The 23,919-nt window shown below is 41.7% G+C and overlaps 1 protein-coding gene across 8 annotated transcripts in view; it reads left to right on the plus strand.

Annotated features, from left to right (window-relative positions):
* The window catches only part of TNRC6C (trinucleotide repeat containing adaptor 6C), a 129,786-nt gene that overhangs the window by 39,080 nt on the left and 66,787 nt on the right, over window positions 1–23,919 (plus strand). For all 8 annotated transcript variants that reach the window (XM_033438596.2, XM_033438600.2, XM_033438604.2 and 5 more), the window contains exons 2-3: window positions 7,231–7,330; window positions 8,076–8,097. In XM_033438596.2, the coding sequence (XP_033294487.2) occupies window positions 7,268–7,330; window positions 8,076–8,097 (85 nt within the window). In that variant the 5' untranslated portion in view covers window positions 7,231–7,267. The remainder of the gene's footprint in view (window positions 1–7,230; window positions 7,331–8,075; window positions 8,098–23,919) is intronic.

A 23,919-nucleotide genomic window follows, 5' to 3' on the forward strand; every position in this document is an offset into this window, starting at 1 on the left:
ACACACATACACACTGAATTAGTGAATATTTTAATGACATGACATTGGAGTCTAACTTCAGAGCATAAGCTGTGATGTGTCCTGTAGGTGAAACTAGGTTACAGTTTCTGGTGACTAAACCTCACAGGCAAAAACAAGCCCACCCTCTTTTTTGAATCCCGTTCATTTGCAAAAAGGGAGTAATCAACTAATAAAAGACTGGAAATTTGGAAGACTTCCCACCTAGAATACTTTGGCGTAGGGTGGCTACAGCTGTCAAATCATGTTTCCCTGGGAAAAGGTGTAGTTAGCTAGGAATACTGAGATGATTGATACCCATAGAGGCTCCACTTAAGGGCAGTCTCCTACCTCCCGACCCTTCCTTCTTCTGGCTGCCTCCAAAATACGAGTGTGGCTCTTTCTCCACCCAAAGCCTCCTAATCCAGCGATTGCTAAACTATTTGAGAGTAAAGGAAGTATGCATGTGGAAAATCCAGATTATTAAAAATATTTTCTTTCCAGTAGAATTCAGTATACTAGGGACCCATGACAGTATGCCTTGCCACACAGAGTAGAGGTAATTTGTGTCCACTTTGCCCCTTCAGACTTGCTCTGGGTCCTGAAGTTGATCCCCGAATGAGATTTCTCCTTACCTAGTTTTCACTATTACTGAAGCATTAGCTATATCACTAATCAAAGCAATGTTGTTCTCTTTAGCAGAAGCTAGATAGACTAAAGCTGGAGTTACTTGTAATGGTGATAAACTGGAAATGAAGTGAATGTGTATGAATAGAGGAATAACTGAATAGAATATGGTAACATTCACACCATGGTATATTATGTAGCCATTAGAAATAATGGGTATGGATTAGATCTGTCAGTTGGGAGAGGGGATGAGGAGAGAGAGACATATATTGAATGAGAAAAGCAAGATGCAAAAAAGTTTACATAACATGATCCCTGTGTTACAGAACAATGATCAAATAAAATCCTTTGTAAACGTATATAGGTATGTATGTTTCCATATAATTACATGAGCATGGAGAGAGGCACAGAAGGGTATGAACTAGGTGGCTACATGGGTCATCTGGAAGAGAGGTGGAGAAGTGAACCTTTGAGATGGATGTGGAGGGAGAAGAAAGAATGAGTAAGGGATGCCAAGCAAATGAGAAACAAAAGCAAAGGTTATATTGGGAAAAAATATATAAGATTATATGTACACATGTATATAAAGTCATATGTATTTAAATTTAATTTTTTAAGTTGAAATTAAAATTTAAAAGTGAAATTCTCCCAACCTGGCTATCCCTCTTCTTTATTTCCCTTACAGCTTGACTTGTAAATCTCACAACTTCTCCACATAGGAAAAAAAATACAGTTTATAATCTTCTTACTAGCCTCAAAAGGTAGATAGAAATTTATTAAATATTACTTGGTCATTTCAGAAAATAAAGTTTCCCTTGAAAAGAAAATATAGAAGATTTTTTTCCAGTATAAATTTCACCTGAGATTATGGACCAGAAGTTGGTACTAGAAATGTCCTGAATGATGACAGGCTTTTCTTGGTGCCGCAGAGACAGAAGACAGTCCTGCCACCAAGGTTCTTACAGCCCAGAGTACAGAAGGAAGCACACAATGTTCATTAAAGCAGGACATAAGGTCCCCTTAACTATAATAGAAAGATAACATAAGCAGGAGGGCATCACCCAGCAGACTTTTATGTTCTCGTTGCATTTTGTACATATCACTGCTGTAATAGTGATCATTTATTTGATGCATTATTTATATGAATATCCTTAAAAGCGTATGAACTCTGCCTTGTCACTGCTGTAATCTCTGCTATAATATTTGTTAAATGAATCAATCGCTCTTTTTGTCCCTGGTGCCTACCACAGTAAATAACATATGCTAGTTGTATAGTTCCTGAGTGACTGAATTAGTGAACATATGAGATGATCTTAAGGTTTAGGCTCTCTAGTAAAGGAACTGATGAAAATAGCTTAGAAGAAAATGGAAGACAAGGAATAGGAGTTTTTGGTAAAGATAATGAATGGGTACAGTGGAAATAGTAAGGAGAGGAGGTTATGGTCAGAATTCAGAATAATGACATCGAAAATTTCAGCAGTTCTAGGTGGTTAAGGTCTAGTAGCTAATACTTTGAATAAAGCACCCTGGTAATCAGGGGAAAGGCTGCATGTTTTCATCTTTGAGGCTACTTTAGCAAAATAGCCAGCTCCCCAACCTGTCTCCCTAAAGCAAAGCCAATGAGGAAACAAGTCCAGCCCATGCACACAAAAATAATTGGTTTTTTGTTTTGTTTTTTTTGACCCTGAACGGTCAAACCAAAGATGACCAGACAATTGAGAAAAGTCTCTCACATCAAAGGGAGTCTAAGGGAAGAACTGTTCAGAAAGGAAACAATGCAGAAAATTTAGCAGAACTTCAGAAAAACCCTAATTGATATCTTCTGCTAGCATAAAAATGATTTGCGTCCATAAAACAAGAACCCAGTATTGTGGGAAAAGAGCAACTGGAGAATAAGAAAGTTATATAAAATTTTAATATCATGGAATAAGAAGCTCAGTAGAAGGACTGGAACACCAAGTTCAGTTAAGCACTCAGAAAACTGAGAACAATAACAAAAAAGAGTAGAAAACATCAAGATAAATTATGATCATCCCTCCAAGAAACTTAATATGTGTTGTTTAGAAAACAGAAGATGTTTTCAATAAAATAGAGAACTGAAAGAAATGTCTCTATATTGAAAGCATCAGCCAAATACTAAGCACAAATAATGGGGGAGAAAGATACCAAGGTGCACATCATCATGAAATTTCAGAATCCCAGGGGTGAAAAGAAGCTTTGGAGGGGGGGAAAGCACCTAGAAAGGACTAAAAAAGCAAAATGACATCAGACTTCTCTTGAGTAGGTATGGATGCTAGAATACAGGGGCACTGTGCCTTCAAACTTGATTTTCAACCTAGAATTTATGCTCAGCCAAACCATCAGTGAAACAAAAAGGTAGCCAATTCCAGCATAACTTGAGGGCATCATTCAAGGAGGAAAACAAGGGAAGTCACAAGATGACCGAATTAGTAAGTTTAGGTCAGCATTCATGGATGGGCAATGATGAGGAGTTTGCACACACTGTTCCTTCTGCTTAGTCTGTTAGTTCCTCCTTTCCCACTGTATCAATCTGGATTGATAGAAATGACACAGTGATACAGAGTTAAAAATAAGGAATATGTAAACTATGATAAAAGAGTAGGCCCCCAAAAGATACACAAATGTCCAAGAAGCATATGAAAAGATGCTTGATATCACTACCATTAGGGAACTGCAAATCAAAACCACAATGTGGTACTTAGGGTTAGTCAGATTAATAGAAACAGAAAATAGAATGGTGGTTGCCATGGCCTGGGGAGAGGGGGCGTGTAGTGGGGAGTTGTTTCTTGGGCACAGAGTTTCACATTTGCAAGATGAAAAGAGTTCTGGAGATTGGTAGTACAACCATGTGACTAACATTACTGAACTGTACGCGTAAAAATGGTTAAGATGGCAAATTTTATGTATATTTTACCACAATTAAATTTTTTTTTTTTTTTTTTTTTTTTTGCTGTACGCGGGCCTCTCACTGTTGTGGCCTCTCCCGTTGCAGCGGAGCACAGGCTCCGGACGCGCAGGCTTAGCGGCCATGGCTTATGGGCCCAGCCGCTCCGCGGCATGTGGGATCTTCCCGGACCGGGGCACGAACCCATGTCCCCTGCATCGGCAGGCGGACTCTCAACCACTGCGCCACCAGGGAAGCCCCAAAATTTTCTTTTTATTAAAATAACTAGAGGGTATTAGAAAACTCTAGCAGAGTGCTCCCGACTGAGTGAGCTGGACTGAGGCTCTGGAAAGGAGTTTGGGAAATGCAGTTGAGGAGAGGGCTCATGTTTTTAAACTGGAGGAGGGTGGTTGTGTAAAAAACAAAAACAATTTTTGTAAGGAGGATATTGCAAAAGGAAAAGAAGAACAGTTAAGAACTCTAGAAAAAAAGCAGCTACACAAGAAGTTAATGTCCTCACAGTACCCTACCTAGCTCTGCAGCGAACATTAACATACTGTCTTTAAAGCAAATGCCATTCATCGTTTGAACTCAGAGCAGTGATGGGGTGGAAGATAGGGGTCTGAAGAACCAAATCCGTATCCATCATTATAGAAATTAGATCGTTACTATCTCAAATTGATAAGAAATAGGAATCCAAGCATTTTTAAAGATACACAACCGTATATTCACATAGAGAATGTTCTTTAAAAAACTCCTTACCTCCAAGGAGAGAGCCTGCGGACACTGGAGAAGGAAGAATCTGTCTTTTTGTTAACGTATCTTTTGCACCGTTTATGTTTTCTCATGAGCATGTATTACTTTACAAATAAATATGAGATTCAGGGCTTCCCTGGTGGCGCAGTGGTTGAGAGTCCGCCTGCCGATGCAGGGGACACGGGTTCGTGCCCCGGTCCGGGAAGATCCCACATGCCGCAGAGCGGCTGGACCCGTGAGCCATGGCCGCTGAGCCTGCGCGTCCGGAGCCTGTGCTCCGGAACGGGAGAGGCCACAACAGTGAGAGGCCCGCATACCGCAAAAAAAAAAAAAAAAAAAAAAAGATTCAGTGTTGATTTTTTTAAGTTATTAATGAAAAATTGCAGGAATTGTAGAGGTAGAAGAAATTAGTGCTAGTTAGGGGGATATTAGATAAAAACTTTATTAAAGTTCATACATTTGAATTGTGCTTTGTCATAGGAACATGAGCTCAGGCAGGAGAAGTGTAAGATATCTCAGGGCTACGTGAGCTGTTTATTTACAGCACTTTATTTTACCAGTACAGTAAAACCTTAACTGTACTCCTGGGGGAATAGCTGGTTCTAATTAATTTAACTTTCAGAGTAATCCAATCAAGCAAAGATCCTTTTTATTCCATCTCCTATAGAATGCCTTTTTTTAAATGTAGCTCTACTTGCCTTCTTTATTAAGTTTAATATCTGAAGATAACTTAAGGCTTTCATTATGCTGTAGAGTAAGAAAGTATAACAGTAGCGGTGGACAGACACTACATTCCTAGTGAACATTTGTTCACTTTTTCCCTAGATGTGTGGCAGTAGCATGGTGATTACAGCAACAACCCATCACTCACAGGGCTTGCCTATACCTTGTAAGAATATTTAAACACAGATTTCTTAGTGTCTCTGCATCCTTTAACATGAAAATATTCCTGGAAGGTATCATCTAAGGCAATGAATAATAGCTGGTTTCCAAGCTTGGGAAATGTACTGACTTCCTTTTAAAAGTTGTTTCTCAGCCTTGGTCGGACATCGGAGTCATCTGGAAGCTTTTAAAACTGCTGATGTCTGAGTTCAATTCCCTGATTTCACTGAAAAGGGATACAGCCTTGGCATTGCGAGTTTTTAAAACTTCCCAGGTGATTCTTATGAGCAGCCGAGAACCACTGTTTTAAAGGAAGAATAAGCTCTGAGTGCCCCCCCATCACCAGCACCTTGTTGATTTAAGTTATTTTTATTATGATGGTATTCAAATAACGTACAAACTGACACTAGGTTGAGACTCCCTATGCATGTAGTAGTTGTAAACACATTTACAGGTTAAAAACAAACTCCAAAATTAATAAGTTAAACAGCAGTGGTGTGTGGACAGTGATGTTTGCTTAGGCCTTTGTGCACGTTGCTCCTTCTGCTTTAGTCTATTAAACCCTCCTTCCCACTTGTGTCAGTCTGGCCCAGTGAGGACGCAGAAACTACATGGTGATATAAACAGGGAACATTTATTGTAAAGAGTAATTAAACTGTGGTAAGAGAACAACTGTAGAGCTAGCTAGGGCTGAGGGAGAAAACCTGAGGAAGGGCCAACTGGAGGGGGCCCCTCCCCAAGGCTGGAGCTCCCACTCACTGAAGAAGCTGTAGGTGCAGCCCGCTGGATGGCAGAGTGGCTCCCAGCTTCGCCCAGGTCAGCCAGTGGGCAGTTGCTGGCAGCAGGAAGGAAGCACTCCTCCAGCCCGGGAAAGCCGGTAGCCCGCCACAGGGGCACACAGGAGGTGGGAGCCCTGGTGGCAGCCCTCCTGGTGGCGAGCTGCAGTTGATGGCCAGGCGTGCAGGTGTGAAGACAACGTGGCAGTGGCAGTGCCACGGGCACGGAGCACGTGGCATCCCCGTCAGGAGGGCCGCGGCCACATCATTGGGAGAAGGCCACAGAGACTGGTGTGGGAGTGGGGCAAGTAACAGGAGGCCCGCAGTGCACAGTGTCTGTGTTGACAGGGTCACTGGAAGGTGACACTAGATCATGCCAGAGCTGCAAGGTTGCTAAGAGACTGCCCTTTCTTGGTCCGTGGCTGGGGTCCTCACCAGGTGTCCTCATAGCCACATGCTGACCCCACCCTGCAGGTTCCAGAGGCAGTGGGACGGCCCCTTGCTGCTGCAGGCCCCTCCAGCGCCCCTCACTGGGAAACCTCTGCATTGCGCTCACAGGGAAGGAGAGGTGCTTGAGGGGACGGGTCCATTATTGGCAAAGCGTGTGCCAGAGGGTGAATCTGGAGCTGACAGGCAGCAAATGGATAACTGACACAGCACCCCATGCCAGCCAAACACTTTTGCCACATTTAAGCCGTAGCTCATAGGCTACCTCACTCTTCCAAGTGTTGTTCTATGCCATGTTCCAGTGTACCCTTATAGTAGCTCACCATGCTGTGTAGGGATCTTTGTTTAAAAAACAATTGTTTTGTCCAGCCAACATAAAAGGTGTGCATAAGAATCACCTCCAAAGGCTCTGATTTGGTTGGGCTAGTGTGGGATCCAGGAATCTACACTTTTAATAGGTAGATTCTGATGATGGTGGTCCCTGAGACAGCACTTCTAGAAATACTGGTCTGGGGCTGGATTCTAGGGACTATGTCTTTCTCCATCTTGTACCCTTAATTCCTGGTACACTGCCTGATAAAAGGTTGGTGGTGTTCAACAGATGTGGGCCAGTGAATGAACACTGCCAAAGAAGTCAGGGCCACATGCTCTAGTACTTAACAGAGAAGTGGAGCTGATGGGGGGACGGGTGAAGGTCCATTTCTAACACTGCTTCTCAAAAATATCCTTCTTTATACCACGTGTGAAACTCTGTGTGACTTAAAACTTTCTGCAGCTAATGTTTTTTCATTTTTTCATTTTAAAATGGACATTATACTAATACCATTTTATTTTTAATAGGGAGAAAGAACAAGAAACACAAAAAGAGGAACGTTTGATGGAAGAAAAGAAAAAGAAAAAGCAGGAAGAAAAGAAAAAGAAGGAAGGTGCTCAGAAAAAGGTTTGGCTAGAGTTCCTAGTTCATTGTTTCTGTCATCACTCGTGTCTCACCGCATTATAGCCATTGCATTACAGAGGTTAGGTTATTACTTTTAAAATTCACTATGCTCAATCTAGAGTGCTAGTGATATAGATAAAAGGTGACAGCCACAGAATGTCTTTTTTAAGGACTCAGAAATACTAGAGCTGTATTTTGAAGGACTTTGATTTTAGTCATTGGTAGTAAAGAATGTCCGTGCTATTTTACTTAAACTGAACTGTCCGGGGCAGCCATGTCTAAGGGCCATTTAACTGATTTTGTTTGAAAAGCTAGAAATAATTTTTGCAGCTTTGGCAAGTGTTCTTTTACAGCTTGTACTAGTAAATATTAAAATCTAAAGTCCTACTGTATATCTTACGGCCATGCTTGAATTTTAGGGCATTTAAGGTACCAAGTTATGCCATTTGTATTGTTCTTGCCTGGTTTAATGCATCTTATAGTTAAAACTGTATCCGTTTTAGTTTGTATTAAAATATAGAGTTTAAGTGAGCTTCCACATAGATTTTTTTTGCCTTTAGATCAATATTGGCACATAATTAATAGAATGTAGACAATTATACATTTTTCCCAGTAGTAAATTTTAATAAGGTAACTGGGCAAAAACTTGTTTTTAAAGTTTCCAATATTAAAGTCTGCTTATAAACTTTCATATGGATGTGTACATCCTACACATTATTCCTAAAGAGTTTCTGATTTTTTTTTTCAGGCTGCTGATCAAAAAACCAAAGGTAAGTTTACTTTATTTTGGGGGGATACGTTTTATGACAGTACCAAAGTTTATGATGATGACTTTTTTTTTTAAATTGGTGGTTAAAAACAAAGAATCTCACCGTGCCTTTGAATCTGCTTTTTACTATTACCTGTGAAATTCCTCATTTATCACTGGTTTTACATCTGCATTTAATTGGCATATGCTTAATCTAAAATGCCTAAAGAACGTTACATTACCTTTCTAAACAATGCTTTATAATTTTCCTTTGGTTTGATTTCCACCAATCAAGGATTAAGCTGATAAAGTTGGTCCAATCTGAGTAAGAACAACCAAAGGACATTGAATTTTTTTAAAGCTTCCAATTTCTCTTTGCCGACTATTTATAATAAAAAGAGGTATATTCTTTCTATATTCTTCCCTTTTTGCTTAATAATGTGTGAAAGGTTTCTTTTTTATTTTCCAAGTCCAGAATTGGCGTATGGTTGTCTTAATGGGTGTGGATGGGAACATATGTGGTTCTCACAGGAACTTGGGCATCTCTGTGTGATGTGCCGGAGGACAAGCAGAAGGGAAGCCACGCTCGGAGCCTCCGCACTTCATACTTGATTTGTTCAGGGACTGTCCAGTGCTGGGAAGCACACACTCAGGACTCGCATAGACCAGCTCTGTTTAATTTGGGGCAAGGCGCTTCACATCTTTAAGCCTTGGGTATCTCATATTTACAATGAGAAGGGTAAGGGGTGAATGGTTCCCACCTCACAGAGCTATCTTACGACTATATGAGATCCACATGGACAAGGCTTGGTGCCTGGCACAGAGCTGGTGCTCACTAGAGGTTGCCTGTGATTAATTGTAAGTTTTATTTCTTTTGGACTGTCACATATAAATGTAGACACAGACACATGCTCTGCAGAGGCTTGTGTCTCAGGCAGCGACACAGCGAAGGGCTCCACTTTTGTTTGACATTTATAGTTTTGAAAGTGGAGTTTATGTTATCTCATTTGAACTTCATGATTGAGCAGGGCAGGTGTTAATTGACAGTGAAGAAACTGAGGCCGATAGTGTGACTTACGTGGCTTGCTCTTGGCCTCGAGTTAGTGTAAGGACAGGCCTCGAGGGAGCCCGGGCGTCTGACCCCAGCGCAGGCGGCTGCAGAGCTTCCGCAGCAGAGCCACGGTAAGAAATGGATTTCATGTAAAAGAATATTTAAAGACAGCATAGTTTTCAAAAAGGACGTTTTTCTCTCTTACATTCTCAGTGGTAGTGTGAATTTACAAAACTCTTGTCAGAAGGGCCCTGGTACATGGTTGTTTTGAAATTATGATCATGAATGAGAAATAATGGTTTCTTAAAATTGTCATTTAAAAGTACAGAATTATTGCTCTGAATCATCTATTTCCTTTTTTTTTTTTAACATTTTGAGAAGTTTTTACAACCTGATTCAGTACCAGCAGTGTTCTGTTGTCACTGTCATAATAATTATTTTCTCTTGAAATAGTAACAAATTGCTTATGATTGTATAGCGATCATGAATTACATTGTCCTGCCACCTTACACAGAGTTATTATTTTCTATTACTGTTCTGATGAGTATTTTCATTGCTGACTCCAAACCCTACTGGGTTTTTATCTTTTCCTTTCATCTTCTCTAAAATACTGCTCCTTTGGATACAATTTGTCAGTAACTGTACTAACCATAACTAGCCTCAGAACAATGATGATTGTTAACGTCCTTCTAAACAATAAAAAAATGCTTTTTGAATTATCAATAATCTAACAGTGCTGCTAGGTAATTCATTAATAAATATTAGCAGCACCAAGGTCTAAATTTTTCTCAGACTGTCCATTATTACTGGTTCCAGTCAAAATTAGCTGCCTGCAAGGTGGTGGTTCTGAATTTCCAACTGGACATGTGTGTTAAATAACACAAGCTGGGCCTGACTGAACGTTGAGATACATTGTAGGAATAGTATGAGTGCTCACACGGAGCAATAGGTCCGCTTTTCTAACCTTCTGTCATTTTCGAGTCGTTCCCCTACTCTATTGTGTGTAGCCAGAAGGGCAGGGCCAAGTTTGCCTTGCTCTCTCTCACACGCCCAGCTCCTTGCTTTGTGTGTGCAGTCAGGAGGCCTGAGACCGGCACCCTCATCAGCAGCTGCTTTCAGACAGACCCTGTACATGTATTAGTTCCAGTTGTTGGCACTGTCTGCAGTGTCCACACGAGTAAACTGAAGCTCTGAGAGTTTGCCCAGTGCCCCCAAGACTGTATAGCTAGTGAACAGCAGGGCTGATGTGCCCAGAATCTTCCTGAACTTACGGCATCCAGGAAGGGCACACGACAGACATTCATCAAGCATTTACTGTATCTCAGTACCTACCATGCTTCAAAACAATCCTGTATCGGGAAAGGGATGCTCAGAGAGGTATGGTAACTTAGATAAGGTCACAGAGCTAGTGAGTAGCAGAGCTGGGTCAGTCCTGCCTCTGATTCCCGAGCCAGGTCTCTGACTTCCTGGCCAGATGTGATGACCCACTTCAGAACCACAAGAAGCCGGAGAACCCTGCTCTCACCACAAGGCAGCACCCAGAAGTCTCAGGGCCCTGAGTTGTTAGAATGTAGGAAGGAGTTTAGCAATTTGAGTGAGTCCAGGAGTTGAATACTCTTAAGAGAGAGGCTACAGTTATAACTAAGGTTATATAATACACTGAATCAACATAGTAGAAGTTTGAATTGATTTTATTTCGATAATTAGATAACTAGACCATATCAATTAGTAACTTCCTTGCTCTGCAGTATTACACATGGCGTAAATAGTGGTATTAGGAAAGCAGTGCCTCCACTAGTTAGCATTATATTTGACTTAATTTTCTCAATAACTGAAACTTCACTTCTTTAAATTTTGGTTTATTTTAAACATTTTCAGGGAACTCTTTATGTTATACACATACATATATTATACCTTTCTGCTTTCTCCTAGAGAATAACTAGCCTAATCCATTCTTGATAGACGAGTCTTCATATAGCATTAATTATGCTTAAAAAGTTTTTTATATCTGGCTATAACCATTGAACTTGAACTATGAATCTTCATTTAAGAGACAAATGAAGAACTGAATCTCAATGGAAATTTTTTCATTAGCTTAATCTAATATATAGCATGCTTCTCCTCCCCTACTGCAATCTGAAAACCAGGTGCTAGAAATTCTGCTTTACAGAATTACAAGTAAAATTAAATTTAGTACCTCTTTTTTCAAATCCTGCCTTGCGATTTCTTTGTTAAGGTCATTTTCTTTTTGTTTTAAGATTCAGGCAAGCGAGTTGGTTTGTTTGAAACACTGTGCTGCCAGCATTTGTGCCCAGCATCCCAGCATTTCTGCCCTGATGTCAGGGGGGAGCTGCATTTTCTCTGCTTAGTTAAGCGCTGGAGACTTTTATGCAAATAGTGGATTCACCCTCACCTTTCACCAGTTTCCTCCTCCTTCTGTACCCCTGAGTATCCTGCACTGTAGGAATCTGAGCATGTTTCTGTGACTGGAACTCTTTTCCTTCAGTGCTTTCTAGTCTTGGGTGGGGTTGTTTCAATCATCCTTTCCTTATTTTTCCTCCTGTGATGAAAAATGTAAGTAATAATATTCTCATTGTCTAAAAAGAAGTTAAAGTTCAGTGAAATCCCTCCATCTTGAGATATTTAGCAGTTAACATTTTGTTGACCATCCTTGAAAGCATCTCTTTATGAATACATAAATATGCATTTTATATGGACTCTCTGCTGCTTCCCCTAATTAAACACTTCCCCATCCCTTGCCTCTCAAGGAGCTGCACTAAGCAACTTGAAAACCTCTGTATAAGCCTATTCAGAAACAAAACAGTCCTTAGTAAATTCTTCTAAACATTGTCTTTGCATTGGTGACCAATGAAAGAGCCAGCAGAACACAATGCCTTAGTGACACCCTAGATGTTCTCATAGTTAGGGGGAAGAGGAATCAGATATAATCCTGTTTCGAAACACCATTAACTTGTGTATTGTATCCCTGCTGTGGAGTAGCCAGTGTCTAAGTGTTGGACACTATAATGGGTTTTGCTTCGGTAATCAGTAATCTCTGTTCATTATTTGAGGCATTGCCCTTAATTTGGGCAGAGAAAATAATAGCTTTACATGTGATGTGATGACCTTATGAGCCTAAATTTTCCGTATTGTCTTCTGGGTTTTTTCATGGATTTAAAGGGGTTTTTTAGGATTAACTATAATATTCCTAAAGGTGAAGTGGATTTAATTTAGTGGTTTTAGCCAGATTTTCTCAAATTCATAAAATAGAAAGATAATTTTTCATACCAAAAGCTCAAAGTTAATTATATCATGTATAAAAGTGAATATTTTGATGACCCAACATGGCTCAAACTTCATATGATTCATGATTCATGGTTTCGAGTCATATACTTTTAAAAATTTGTACATTTTAATTAGTTTCCTAATCTTGCTTGAAAGGACTATAAGTTTTGCAATCAGGTATTCAGCTTCTCCATGCATTCAGTTTTTTGTTTTGTTTTGTTTTGTTTTACATCTTTATTGGAGTATAATTGCTTTACAATGGTGTGTTAGTTTCTGCTTTATAACAAAGTGAATCAGTTATACATAAACATATGTTCCCATATTTCTTCCCTCTTGCGTCTCCCTCCCTCCCACCCTCCCTATCCCACCCCTCTAGGTGGTCACAAAGCACCAAGCTGATCTCCCTGTGCTATGCGGCTGCTTCCCATTAGCTATCTGTTTTACATTTGGTAGTGTAAATATGTCCATGCCACTCTCTCACTTTGTCACAGCTTACCTTTCCCTCTTCCCATATCCTCAAGTCCATTCTCTAGTAGGTCTGTGTCTTTATTCCTGTCTTACCCCTAGGTTCTAAATGACATTTTTTTCCCTTAAATTCCATATATATGTATTAGCATACAGTATTTGTCTTTCTCTTTCTGACTTCACTCTGTATCACAGACTCTAGGTCCATCCACCTCATTACAAATAGCTCAATTTCGTTTCTTTTTATGGCTGAGTAATATTCCATTGTATATATGTGCCACATCTTCTTTATCCATTCATCCAATGATGGACACTTAGGTTGTTTCCATCTCCTGGCTATTGTAAATAGAGCTGCAATGAACATTTTGGTACATGACTCATTTTGAATTATGGTTTTCTCAGGGTATCTGCCCAGTAGTGGGATTGCTGGGTCATATGGTAGTTCTATTTGTAGTTTTTTAAGGAACCTCCATACTGTTCTCCATAGTGGCTCTACCAATTCACATTCCCACCAGCAGTGCAAGAGTGTTCCCTTTTCTCCACACCCTCTCCAGCATTTATTGTTTCTAGATTTTTTGATGATGGCCATTCTGACTGGCATGCATTCAGTTTCTAATTGTTAATTTTAAGCAAACTTTTATATGCTTTTATTAATGTAAGTCAATTGAAAGCATATTCTTTCAGTAGCCTTATGTTGAGTGATAAGGGCTTGGAGAGGGTCACTGTGCTGTACTGCTATTAAGGCTCATTCTAATATATATATATATATATATACACATTTTTTTTTTTTTTGGCCATGCTGTGCAGCTTGTGGGATCTTAGTTCCCTGACCAGGGATTGAACCTGCACCCTTGGCAGTGAAAGCATGGAGTCTTAACCACTGGACCACCAGGGGACTCCCTAAACATATATTTATAAAGCTTTCCCTCAACATGAGTGAAAAAAGTGAGAACTGGTGTTTAAAGCGTGCCTTCCCAACTTCAGGGTCAGATACAGGTAAAGCAACAGAAACGAACCCAGATTTCTGCGCCTCACCACTTAGGTCGCACTTTTCTTTAGCTGAGGCAGTTGATTTCTGTTGCTCAGTCCTTCAGGGCTCTCAACACAATGATCAGCAGTTAGTATTTATAAAGCAGCAGGTCTGTGTTTTCCTGAGTCATACTGTGTCATAAAATTGGCCAGGTTCCTTGAATTTACATGTATTCACGTTCACATCCGCATAACCAAAGCACATGTTATTTCGAGTATATGAGTTACTCTTAAAAGCAGCATCTAAAAATCTAGTCAGCGTACTTAGCACAATATTTTCTATAAAATATGGCATTTTATTTGCCTGTCTACAAGATTAATAAAATCTTAGAGCTTGAAGGATCCTTAGAGATTATCCAATTCCTGTTAGATGGGAAATGAGATTCAAAGAGGTTAAACGATTTGTACAAGTTTTGACAGCTAGTTAATAGCAGAACTAGAACTAGAACGCTCATCTTCTGGTTGTCAGTTATATATTTTTTCCGCTATCATGTGAAGGGACTGGAGACGTAGATATTGTTTATGTATCACCAGTACTGTGTGAGTTCCTTTTAAGAAGTAACTTAGGATATTTTCAAATAAGACTGGAAGAAATTCCTAAGAGATTTGTTATATGAGGGAAAGTTATGGGTTGGTATCTTACAGGATTTTAAACATTATCTATGTCATTCTTCAACCCCATTGCTCTCTGTTTAAAGGAATTATTTAATTTTACTATTAAATCCCTAGGGAAGGAAGATATAATAAATGCATGAATATTTTTTCCATGGGAACAAAAGATAGTATATTAAGATGTGGTATTTTTCCCCTAAATATGTAGACAATTTAAAAGGATAAAAATTTATTGGAAAAAAAACCTAAGGAAAGATATATATATATATAGATATATATATATATATATATATATATATTCTTTCTTGATCAAATTTTAGAGGAAAGGAAGTAAACCCAGTGATAATTTATCTGTTGTCTGTTATAAGCCCCTTTAACTGCATCTTCTGGATAGGTCTCAGGTGAAGTCCACATCTCTATTTAGCATAACTTCACTGAAGTGTTAAACATAATCATGATCTCCAGGCATAAAATTACAGTTTATAGCTCTAAAGGAAGCTGGCAATCTGCTTTCTGAGAAATCATTTGTTTGCCCAGATTGCTTTCTTCTTTTTGTTTTTTTTTTGTAAGCGCTTTACTGGGTTATAGTTGACATACAATAAACTGCATGTATTTAAAGAGAACAGTTTAATAAATGTTGGCATGGGCACACCTGTGAAGCCATCCCTGAAATCAAGACAGCATCCATCACCCCTGAAAGTACCCTGTGCCCCTTCCCAACCCAACTCTCCTACCCCTCCGTCCCCTCGCCAGTCTCTGGGCAAACACTGATCTCCTTTCTGTCACTACAGAAGCTTTTCTAGACTACTACATAAACGGAATCATACAGTGTGCACCCTGGCTGCTTCCACTCAGCCTAGTAACACTTGGGAGAGTCGTCCCTGTTGCTGCGTGTATCAGGAGACCATTCTGAGTAGCATTCTATCGTCTGGATTTTTCACAACATGTTTATCCATTCGTCTGTTCATGGACATTTGAGTTGTTCTGAGCTTTTAGCAGTGATGAATAAAGTGCCTGGGAGCATTCATGTACGAATCTCCACATGGATATATATACATACACTTTCATTGTTCTTTGGTGAATCTGTGGGAGTAGAATGGCCAGATCTTATGATAGATGGACGTTTAACTTTTCAAGAAACTGCAGAACTTTTCCACAGTGATTGTCCCATTTCACAGTTCTTTGCATCCTCATCAACACTTGGAAAGTCAGTCTTCATAATTTTAGCCTTTCTAATAGATGTGGAATCTCCTTGTGGTTTTGATTTGCATTTCCCTAACGGCTAATGATGCTGAACATTACTTTTATGTGCTTTTTTGCCATCTGCGGATCTTCTTTGGTGGATGTGTATTCAAATATTTTGCCACTGCTTCCTGAGTTATTTGCTTTCTGACTCCAGATTGGTTTCTAATATTAAATTGGCCCCTAGACTCGGCCGGAAAGTCTCATCACTGCAGCTTAGTTTTCTGCATGCCTCAGTCATTTCCCTTTCTTTCTGTGCCTGCAGTTATTTGTATTGATAGTTATATCAGAAGATATGCACTTTCCATTGTGATCACATTTCATCTAGCTTTAACATACTAAAGATTGCATTAATAAATTAGCTAAATATTAGTCACATTTTATCACCTAGAGTTGTCAAGTTAGTTCACTAATTAATTTAGTAAATAGGTTATAAATACCTATCAGACAGCAGAGATAAGTTCTCTGTTCTCAAAGAGATATAGTAATGGGAAGAGTTGGCTGTATTAGCAAATGGATATATAAGCAAGTGAATGCAATAAAATGTTCTGGGTGTTGTGATTTATTTATCCCACATCTTCTACCTGAAAGGATTGAAGTTACATTCATTTGATCATCTTTTCATCCTATATTTATATTTCTATGAGAAAAGATAACCTGTTTTTAAAAATAAGTGAGAAAACTGGGGGAAAGGACAGTACTGATTGAGAGTGAGATAAATGCATGCTGGAGCTGGGCTGCTCTTCCCATTGGCCCCTAACTTAGCTGTGGAGACAAGGACAAGGAGGGATGCCTTACGCCAGTCATCCCAAACCCATCCATCAGGTGTGAGCCTACCCTATGAAAAAGGAGAGTCATTGGAGAGTTCTGAGTGGGGGAGTGACATCATGAGATTTATGTTTTAGAAAGATCACCGAAAGCACCAGATTGAAGGTGGATTAAACAGTTGGAGAGAGAGCTGGAGGCAGCGGGTGCAGTGAGACCGCTGCCCAGTTCAGCCTGCAGATGCTAAGCTGACGGGTGGGGGTAGGGAGGACGGCTCATGTTGACAGAGTAGGCAGAGCCCAGAGGCCAACCGGGCGCTAACCATCTGATCCAGCAGATATTTATTAAACACCTACTATTGGCCTTGCGCTTGCTGTTCACTGTGGGGAGAAAAAGATTTAAAAAATAAATACAGGGGCTTCGCTGGTGGCGCAGTGGTTAAGAATCCTCCTGCCGATGCAGGGGACACGGGTTCGAGCCCTGGTCCAGGAAGATCCCACGTGCTGCGGAGCAGCTAAGCCTGTGCACCACAACTACTGAGCCTGTGCTCTGGAGCCCGCGAACCACAACTACCGAAGCCCGCGCGCCTAGAGCCCGTGCTCTGCAACAAGAGAAGCCATCGCAATGAGAAACCTGCGCACCTCAACGAAGAGTAGTAGCCCCTGCTTGCCGCAACTAGAGAAAGCCCGCATGCAGCAACAAAGACCCAACACAGCCAAAAATAAATAAAATAAAATAAAAAATAAATTTATTAAAAAAACAGATATATTTCCCACTCTCCTGGAACTTAGAGTCTTATGGGGAACAGACATAAACATCAGTCACAATGCTATAGGTATCGTTACCAACTGCCGTGAAGGAGAGGAGCATTGATTAATGAGAGCACAGAACACAGGAGCCTGGACTAGGCTGGGATTAGGGAAGGCAACTGAGTGCTGCTTCAAATGAGACCTGAAGGATGACGAGAACCTAGGCCCGGGAGAGTAGAGAGAGGGCAAAGGGCTTCCGCGTATGGAGGGAGCAGCGCTTGCAAAGGCTGGCTGGCTGGCTGGACCCTAAACAAACAAAAAGCCGTCAGGGCCTAGGAGCCATCAGCAAGGGGGAGAGAGTGGTGTGAGATGAGGAGAAAGTGGTAGATGGAGACCAGGGCGTGATAGAGGTGGAACATTCCTTTTCCTAAGAACAGTAAGGAGGCTTTTCAAAATAAATTAGCAATATGGGCAGTTTCCCTCCCCGATCCGCTGCCTTCTCTGACTAAATGTTGGAGAAACTTGGGCTCCCTCTTCTGGCAGGATGTAGGATTCTGCACTTTGTGGGAGGAAAAACATCTCAGGATTATTGCTATTCCGTGATTTATTTATTTTATTGAAGTGTAGTTGATTTACAGTGTTTCAGGTGTACAGCAGAATGATTCAGTTATACATATATTTTTTTCTTTTTCAGATTATTTTCCATTGTAGGTTACTACAAGATATTGAACATAGTTCCCTACGCTATACAGTAGGACCTTGTTGTTTATCTATTTTACGTTTGGGTTTTTCCATAAGACGGTACAGAAAAACCCAAACAACTTTTTTGACCAGCCCAGTATATAGTGGTTTGTATCTGCTAATCCCAAACTCCTAATTTATCCCTCCCCCACCCCCTTTCCCCTTTGGTAACCGTAAGTTTGTTGTCTATGTGTGTCTGTTTTTGTTTTGTAAATAAGTTCATTTCCACAATTTATTAGTTTATTAAGACACACGCACACAGCCCTCCTGCACAAGGCAATATACATGTCCTGGGAGAACACTGGAACACTGGTGAGACATAATCCCACTTAAAACCTCTGTTTCATGAGATTTCGGATTTGCTCTTTGCTTCCAGAGCTTATTCAGCTCTGGATGATTCTGTGTGTAGAGAGAAGAGGTCAGACATAGAAGCTGTACACTCACTGGACTTTCTTTACCCTTCACGTCTGTCCGGTGTGTCACCTCTTTGGGGAGTATTTCAGTTGATGGTCCGTATTGACAAGGTTATAGAAAAGCCAATATATGTTAATGCTGTATTGGCTACTTGGCTTTAACATATGCTGTTATCAAAATTTTCAATTTTTATTTTCTAAATCAGCTAGCCGACGTTTAAAAGAACCTAGAAACATTTGCCGGTGTGACAAGTAATACATTTTCTTAGAGTAGAAGAATCCAAGGACCAAAACAAGGTAACCTTTCCACCCCCCCCCAATTTATTTATTTATTTTTTGGCTGCGTTGGGTCTTCGTTGCTGTGCGCAGGCTTTCTCTGGTTGCGGTGAGTGGGGACTACTCTTCGTTGCGGTGCGCGGGCTTCTCATTGCAGTGGCTTCTCTTGTTGCGGAACACGGTCTCTAAGCACATGGGCTTCAGTAGCTGTGGCTCTCGGGCTCTAGAGCACAGGCTCAGTAGTTGTGGCACATGGGCTTAGTTGCTCCGTGGCATGTGGGATCTCCCGGACCAGGGCTCAAACCTGTGTCCCCTGCATTGGTAGGCAGATTCTTAACCACTGCGCCACCAGGGAAGTCCCTAAGGTAACCTTTTAATGAAATGATTCTTATTGTTAGTAGCCTTTATTAAAATAATTTTACTGTAACATATTATCCAGTCTGATACATTAAGAGTAGCGTTTAATTTAATACCTTTCAGAGAGGTAACTATAATCCATTAGAATAGAAAACTCTGAACAGCATTTCTCATTAGCAGCAGACACGAAGTTAATGTAGTTAGTAGCTAATGAATTTGTGCTCATTTGAGTTGGACTCTAAAAGTTGCTATGGTGACAGATCAGCCAGAAGCCATCAACAGAACAAACAGAAGGCCACCGCTTTGTACCCCACCGGGACTGCGATAAACAGCAGATGGACCAATGCTCATAGCTGTCTTCTCCTTGAATCTCTGTTGTTCTAAGGGAACATCTCGCTAAAATGTTTGTTGCTGTAGAGGTTGCAGAAGTAATTGTAATAATGAAAATATTCCTCGGAATCACTGATTATTTCAGCACAGGAGAATAGTTCTCTTTCATAGTCACATTTTGCAAACAGTTAACATATACATTTCAGTAAATTTAAATTTTTAAGAAACTCTGAATCTTGGAGTATATATTCTGAAATGGCTAGAATTAATGCATGATTTTAAAATATTTTTCCTTTTTTGTCATTGTGTGTTGTCTTATGCATAAGAGAAATTCTATGCCTTATCATATAGAAACATCTGTTTCTTAAGTTCTAAGATAGCATCAATTATAGGGCATACCATTGATTTAATAATGTCTTATTGATGGAGTTGGAGGGTGAATGAGGAAAGTATGTTAAATTTATACACCAGTTGTAGAAGCATCCAAATTTTAGAAATAAGACGTATTGAAATGTGTAGGTTAAAACGTCCCTTTAGGTTAACATTTACCTATAAAAACTTACTTTTAAAATATACTTCTATAACCCATTGCATGCCTGCTTGTCAGCATACTTCAGGCTAATGGAGGTAGCCTCTGAGAGTCTAATCCAGGTGTACGTAGGTAAGTCCCGTTACAGTAAATGTCATTAGTTGAATATCTAGCTCATACCATATACTGTGATACCGTCTAGGTGAATGAAAGATTTAAATGTCCTACTTGCTAAAAAAAATCTGTGCTCTTAACCAGAGCTGAATTGAAAAGTATAGAAACTACTCTAGCTATTTTAAGCGGAAATGAGTTTAAGTACAGGGAATTGGGTGCTTATAAAATCGGGGGGGGGGCGTGCCCTAGGCTGGGAGGCAGATATGACTCCCCAAAGGGTCCTCCAGAAGAGCTGCTCCCTGGGGAAGAGTCAGGAGGCCCCGCCGGTACTGCTGGCTTCAGGAGCACGGTGTCACTGCCGCAGCCCAGCTGTCAGGAAGCTGCCACCAGTGTTGCCTCTCCCCACGACCAAGACAGTGATAGGAACCGGGACCCCATGCAGAGACTTCCACCATCTCCAGGGCCGTGCTTACACTTGGAGCTGGCGCAACGGACAGAGCGCCTAGTCACTGCTGGATCCCTCGCGCACATGCCTCCTTGCAGCTGTGAACCGACCCCTGTGGGGCCTGCCGCTGGTGTGCCTGTCGCTGAGCAGGCACCTTTGATTGCTGCTCTGTAAGGCTTTTAAAAAGCTGGGATGGCTGTCCATTAATAACATTTGTATAGTGCTTCACACTTTTCAAACAGTGGAAATGAGAGACCCAAATTAACGGAAGAGGTCTAGGGCCAGACTGGAGATCTAGTGCTCTGATGATCCTGAGTACAACCGTCATTGTCTGTCCCAAGTTGTCGCCTGGCCTAACCTCTTTGAGTGTTGCCTCTCTTCTTCCCTTGTTTACTTCATCATCTGCAATTCATTTAATGTAAGTTGGGTTTTGTTTTTGTTTTTGTTTTTTTGCGGTACGCGGTCCTCTCACTGTTGTGGCCTCTCCCGTTGCGGAGCACAGGCTCCGGACGCGCAGGCTCAGCGGCCATGGCTCACAGCCCCAGCCGCTTCGTGGCACGTGGGATCTTCCCAGACCGGGGCACAAACCCGTGTCCCCTGCATCGGCAGGTGGACTCTCAACCACTGCACCACCAGGGAAGCCCATGGTTTTTGTTTTTAATCAGCCTAAAATACCTCCCATTGCTCCTGAGAGGAAGAGGATTATTAAGACTGACAAAGATTCTTTGTTTGACCAAACCTTTCTCAGGCTCCTGGACCTTCTCTTAGGCCCATCTCTGCACCTCCCTGTAAAAATCTAGTTTTAGCAAGAGCCCCACTGGGTCGCTTTAACCAGTTTCCTTCCTCCTCCTCCACCATCGCCCAGGTGATGTCTGACGACCACCCCCACCCCGCCTGCCTGCAGCAAGAATCCTGTTAGGTTGGTTTAGCTAGAACACCCCCTCACCCCTGATGTTTCCGCTTAGTATTTTCCATCCACTGACACCCTCACCCCCTGCTCCTTAACTCTCAGTTCCCACGTGCCCGTGCTATATTCCGAGCTGAGCCCAGTCTCTCTCCCACACTGTAAAATCCCATTACAGTGGTCCCGTTGTGATGGTCCTGTATCAACTCTGCTTTACCATCTTCAACAAGTGTCATTGCATTTTTTCTATAACATAATATAAACACTTACCATGCACTCACTATGTGCCCGACACTATTCTAAACGACTCTTTACATATATTAATGTTCGCTCCTCAAAGAACCCTCTCAGTGAGGTACTGTTACCCTCACTTCATCCTCCACTTACCTACATTTTTACAAGTGGCACCACTGAGGGACAGAGTTAAGTGACTTACCCAGGGTCACCAGCCAGTAAGTGGCAGAGCTGAGATTTAAATAGATGAGTCTATGCCCATAGCCACTACACCGCATCTGAAGAGAAGCACATGGGAATGATAAACCCCAAAGTGCGCATGGCCACAGTCTCCTGGGGGGAGGTGGAGTATGAAGCCAGGGAGGGGGAGAGAAGAGCCTTTGGTGGAATTGGGGACATTTTCTTTCTTAAGCTGGAGATTGGGTCCATGGAGTTTGTTGACTATTTGGTCTTTATGCCTTTTTGTACACCTTAAATATTTCCAAATAAAGTTTTTTTTTTTTTTACAAAGAATGTCTTGTAGTATGACTTGGGTAATAAGATGGAAACACCTCAACACACTGGGCACCCCACCCTCCCCTGCTCTGTTCAGTTTCTGATAAGCAGCACAAGGTACCTCATAGCAGGAACCAAACCGCCCGAGTTTATAGAACAAGACAACGAGGGTGCTGCTGCTCTGGGCCATGGCTGCCGGGAAGGTGCTGTCGAGAAGGACCCCCTGGCTCTGGAGCCTGGACAGACAGGTTCTTGATCAAGGTCACCTGCTTGTTGAGTTTAAACAGCCAGTGGTCACAACATCCTGGACTCTGTGAGTTTGTAATCAGAGGAGCCCGTCCCCAGAGAACTTCTGCCCGAAACTGGAGGCTCCAGACTCGTCAGTGTGCTGCAGCCGGGACAGGAACACCACGGGGCCTCCCTCCACAGGCTGCCCCGAGTGCTCTTCCAGCTGTCGGCCAAGTGATGGGACCCAGAATCTTTACAAAGTCCCCGCCTGCCTCTCCAGCCTTGTGTCCAGCAGCTCTTCCCTTGGGCACTAAGCTCCAGCCACACCAGCCTTGTTTCAGACCTTGAAAGCACGGAAGCCCTTTCCCATTTCAAGACCCTCCCATGCCCTGTCCCAGCTGGTGGGCGTGAGTTCGCAGACACGCTCCACCCAGCCAACAGTTTTCCAGGCCCAGCTTAGCTGTCACTTCCTCAGAGGAGCTTTCTCTGAGTCCCTAACCTAAGCTGGGTTCTTTTATCCTATCGCTTTTATCGTGCTTGTGGCAACTTGTAATTGTATATTTGTGGAATCATTTTTAAGATAGTATCTCTTACTAGACTATAAACTACAAGGACGGGAGCCGTATCTATTTATTTTCGTCAACACACCCAGTGCCTGGCACAAAATAGGCACTGATTATGTATTTCCTAAATAAGTAAATAAAGAGAGGATAAATGAGGATACTGACACATGTGGGGTGTGAAAATGATAGGCAGATAACATGAGAAAAGTCAGCTTGAGCCCTTAGTTACCCTGCCCAGCTTTCCTCGTTTTTCACAGCACTTAGCACCTTCTGATGACTGCTTATCTTAAATGCATCACGTTCATTGTCGTTTTCCCCTGCTGAGATGTGAGCGGAGCGGGTGAGGAGGTGGGAGTCTGCCTTTTTTGTTCACGGGAAGGTCCCAGCACCTGGAGCTGGGCTGTAGAAAGGCTTCGTGTGTGTGAGTGAGTGAGTAGCATCGATCTCAGGAACCTAGAGTCCCAGCCAGAGATTGAGAGAAGGGGGTGGGTATCAGGATTTGGAAGAGGTAGGGAAAGTTTGAAACAGTTGCTATAAGGGACTTTGGGCCGACCACGTTAGATTATAAGAGGAGCGTTAGCAGTAGGGGCTTGGAATAGCAGAAGTGGGTACAGAACTCGTCGCTTCCTGAGCCTGCAGTTTCAGGCAGTCTGGAAAGCAGCTGAAGGCTGGGATGGTACAGAGGTGTGGATAGCATAGTGGAAGGAAGGCCAAGGGGGGCTTCCAGATGGCAGTTTTGGGGCTTGGGCCATGTAAAATGGCTAGAGAAGCAGAAGAGAGAACGGGGTCGTCCAGAGTAGAATAAAAGGTAAGGAGGCTGGGTCAGCAAGGGCAGAGCCTTCTGTCTTGGTCTCCTAGAGATGGCAAGGTGTCGTACAAAAGTTTGAAAGGAGATCCTTCCTGAAGTCACCCAGACACCTGAAGGGACAGTCTAAACTTCCTGCCTATACTGTGGCCTGTTGTTTTGGAAAAGCAATGGTAGGAATTTATAAACTATTTGGACCCTGATGTGACAAT

Source organism: Orcinus orca, chromosome 19 (genome assembly GCF_937001465.1).
Source record: "Orcinus orca chromosome 19, mOrcOrc1.1, whole genome shotgun sequence".
NCBI classification, from domain to species: Eukaryota; Metazoa; Chordata; class Mammalia; order Artiodactyla; family Delphinidae; genus Orcinus; species Orcinus orca.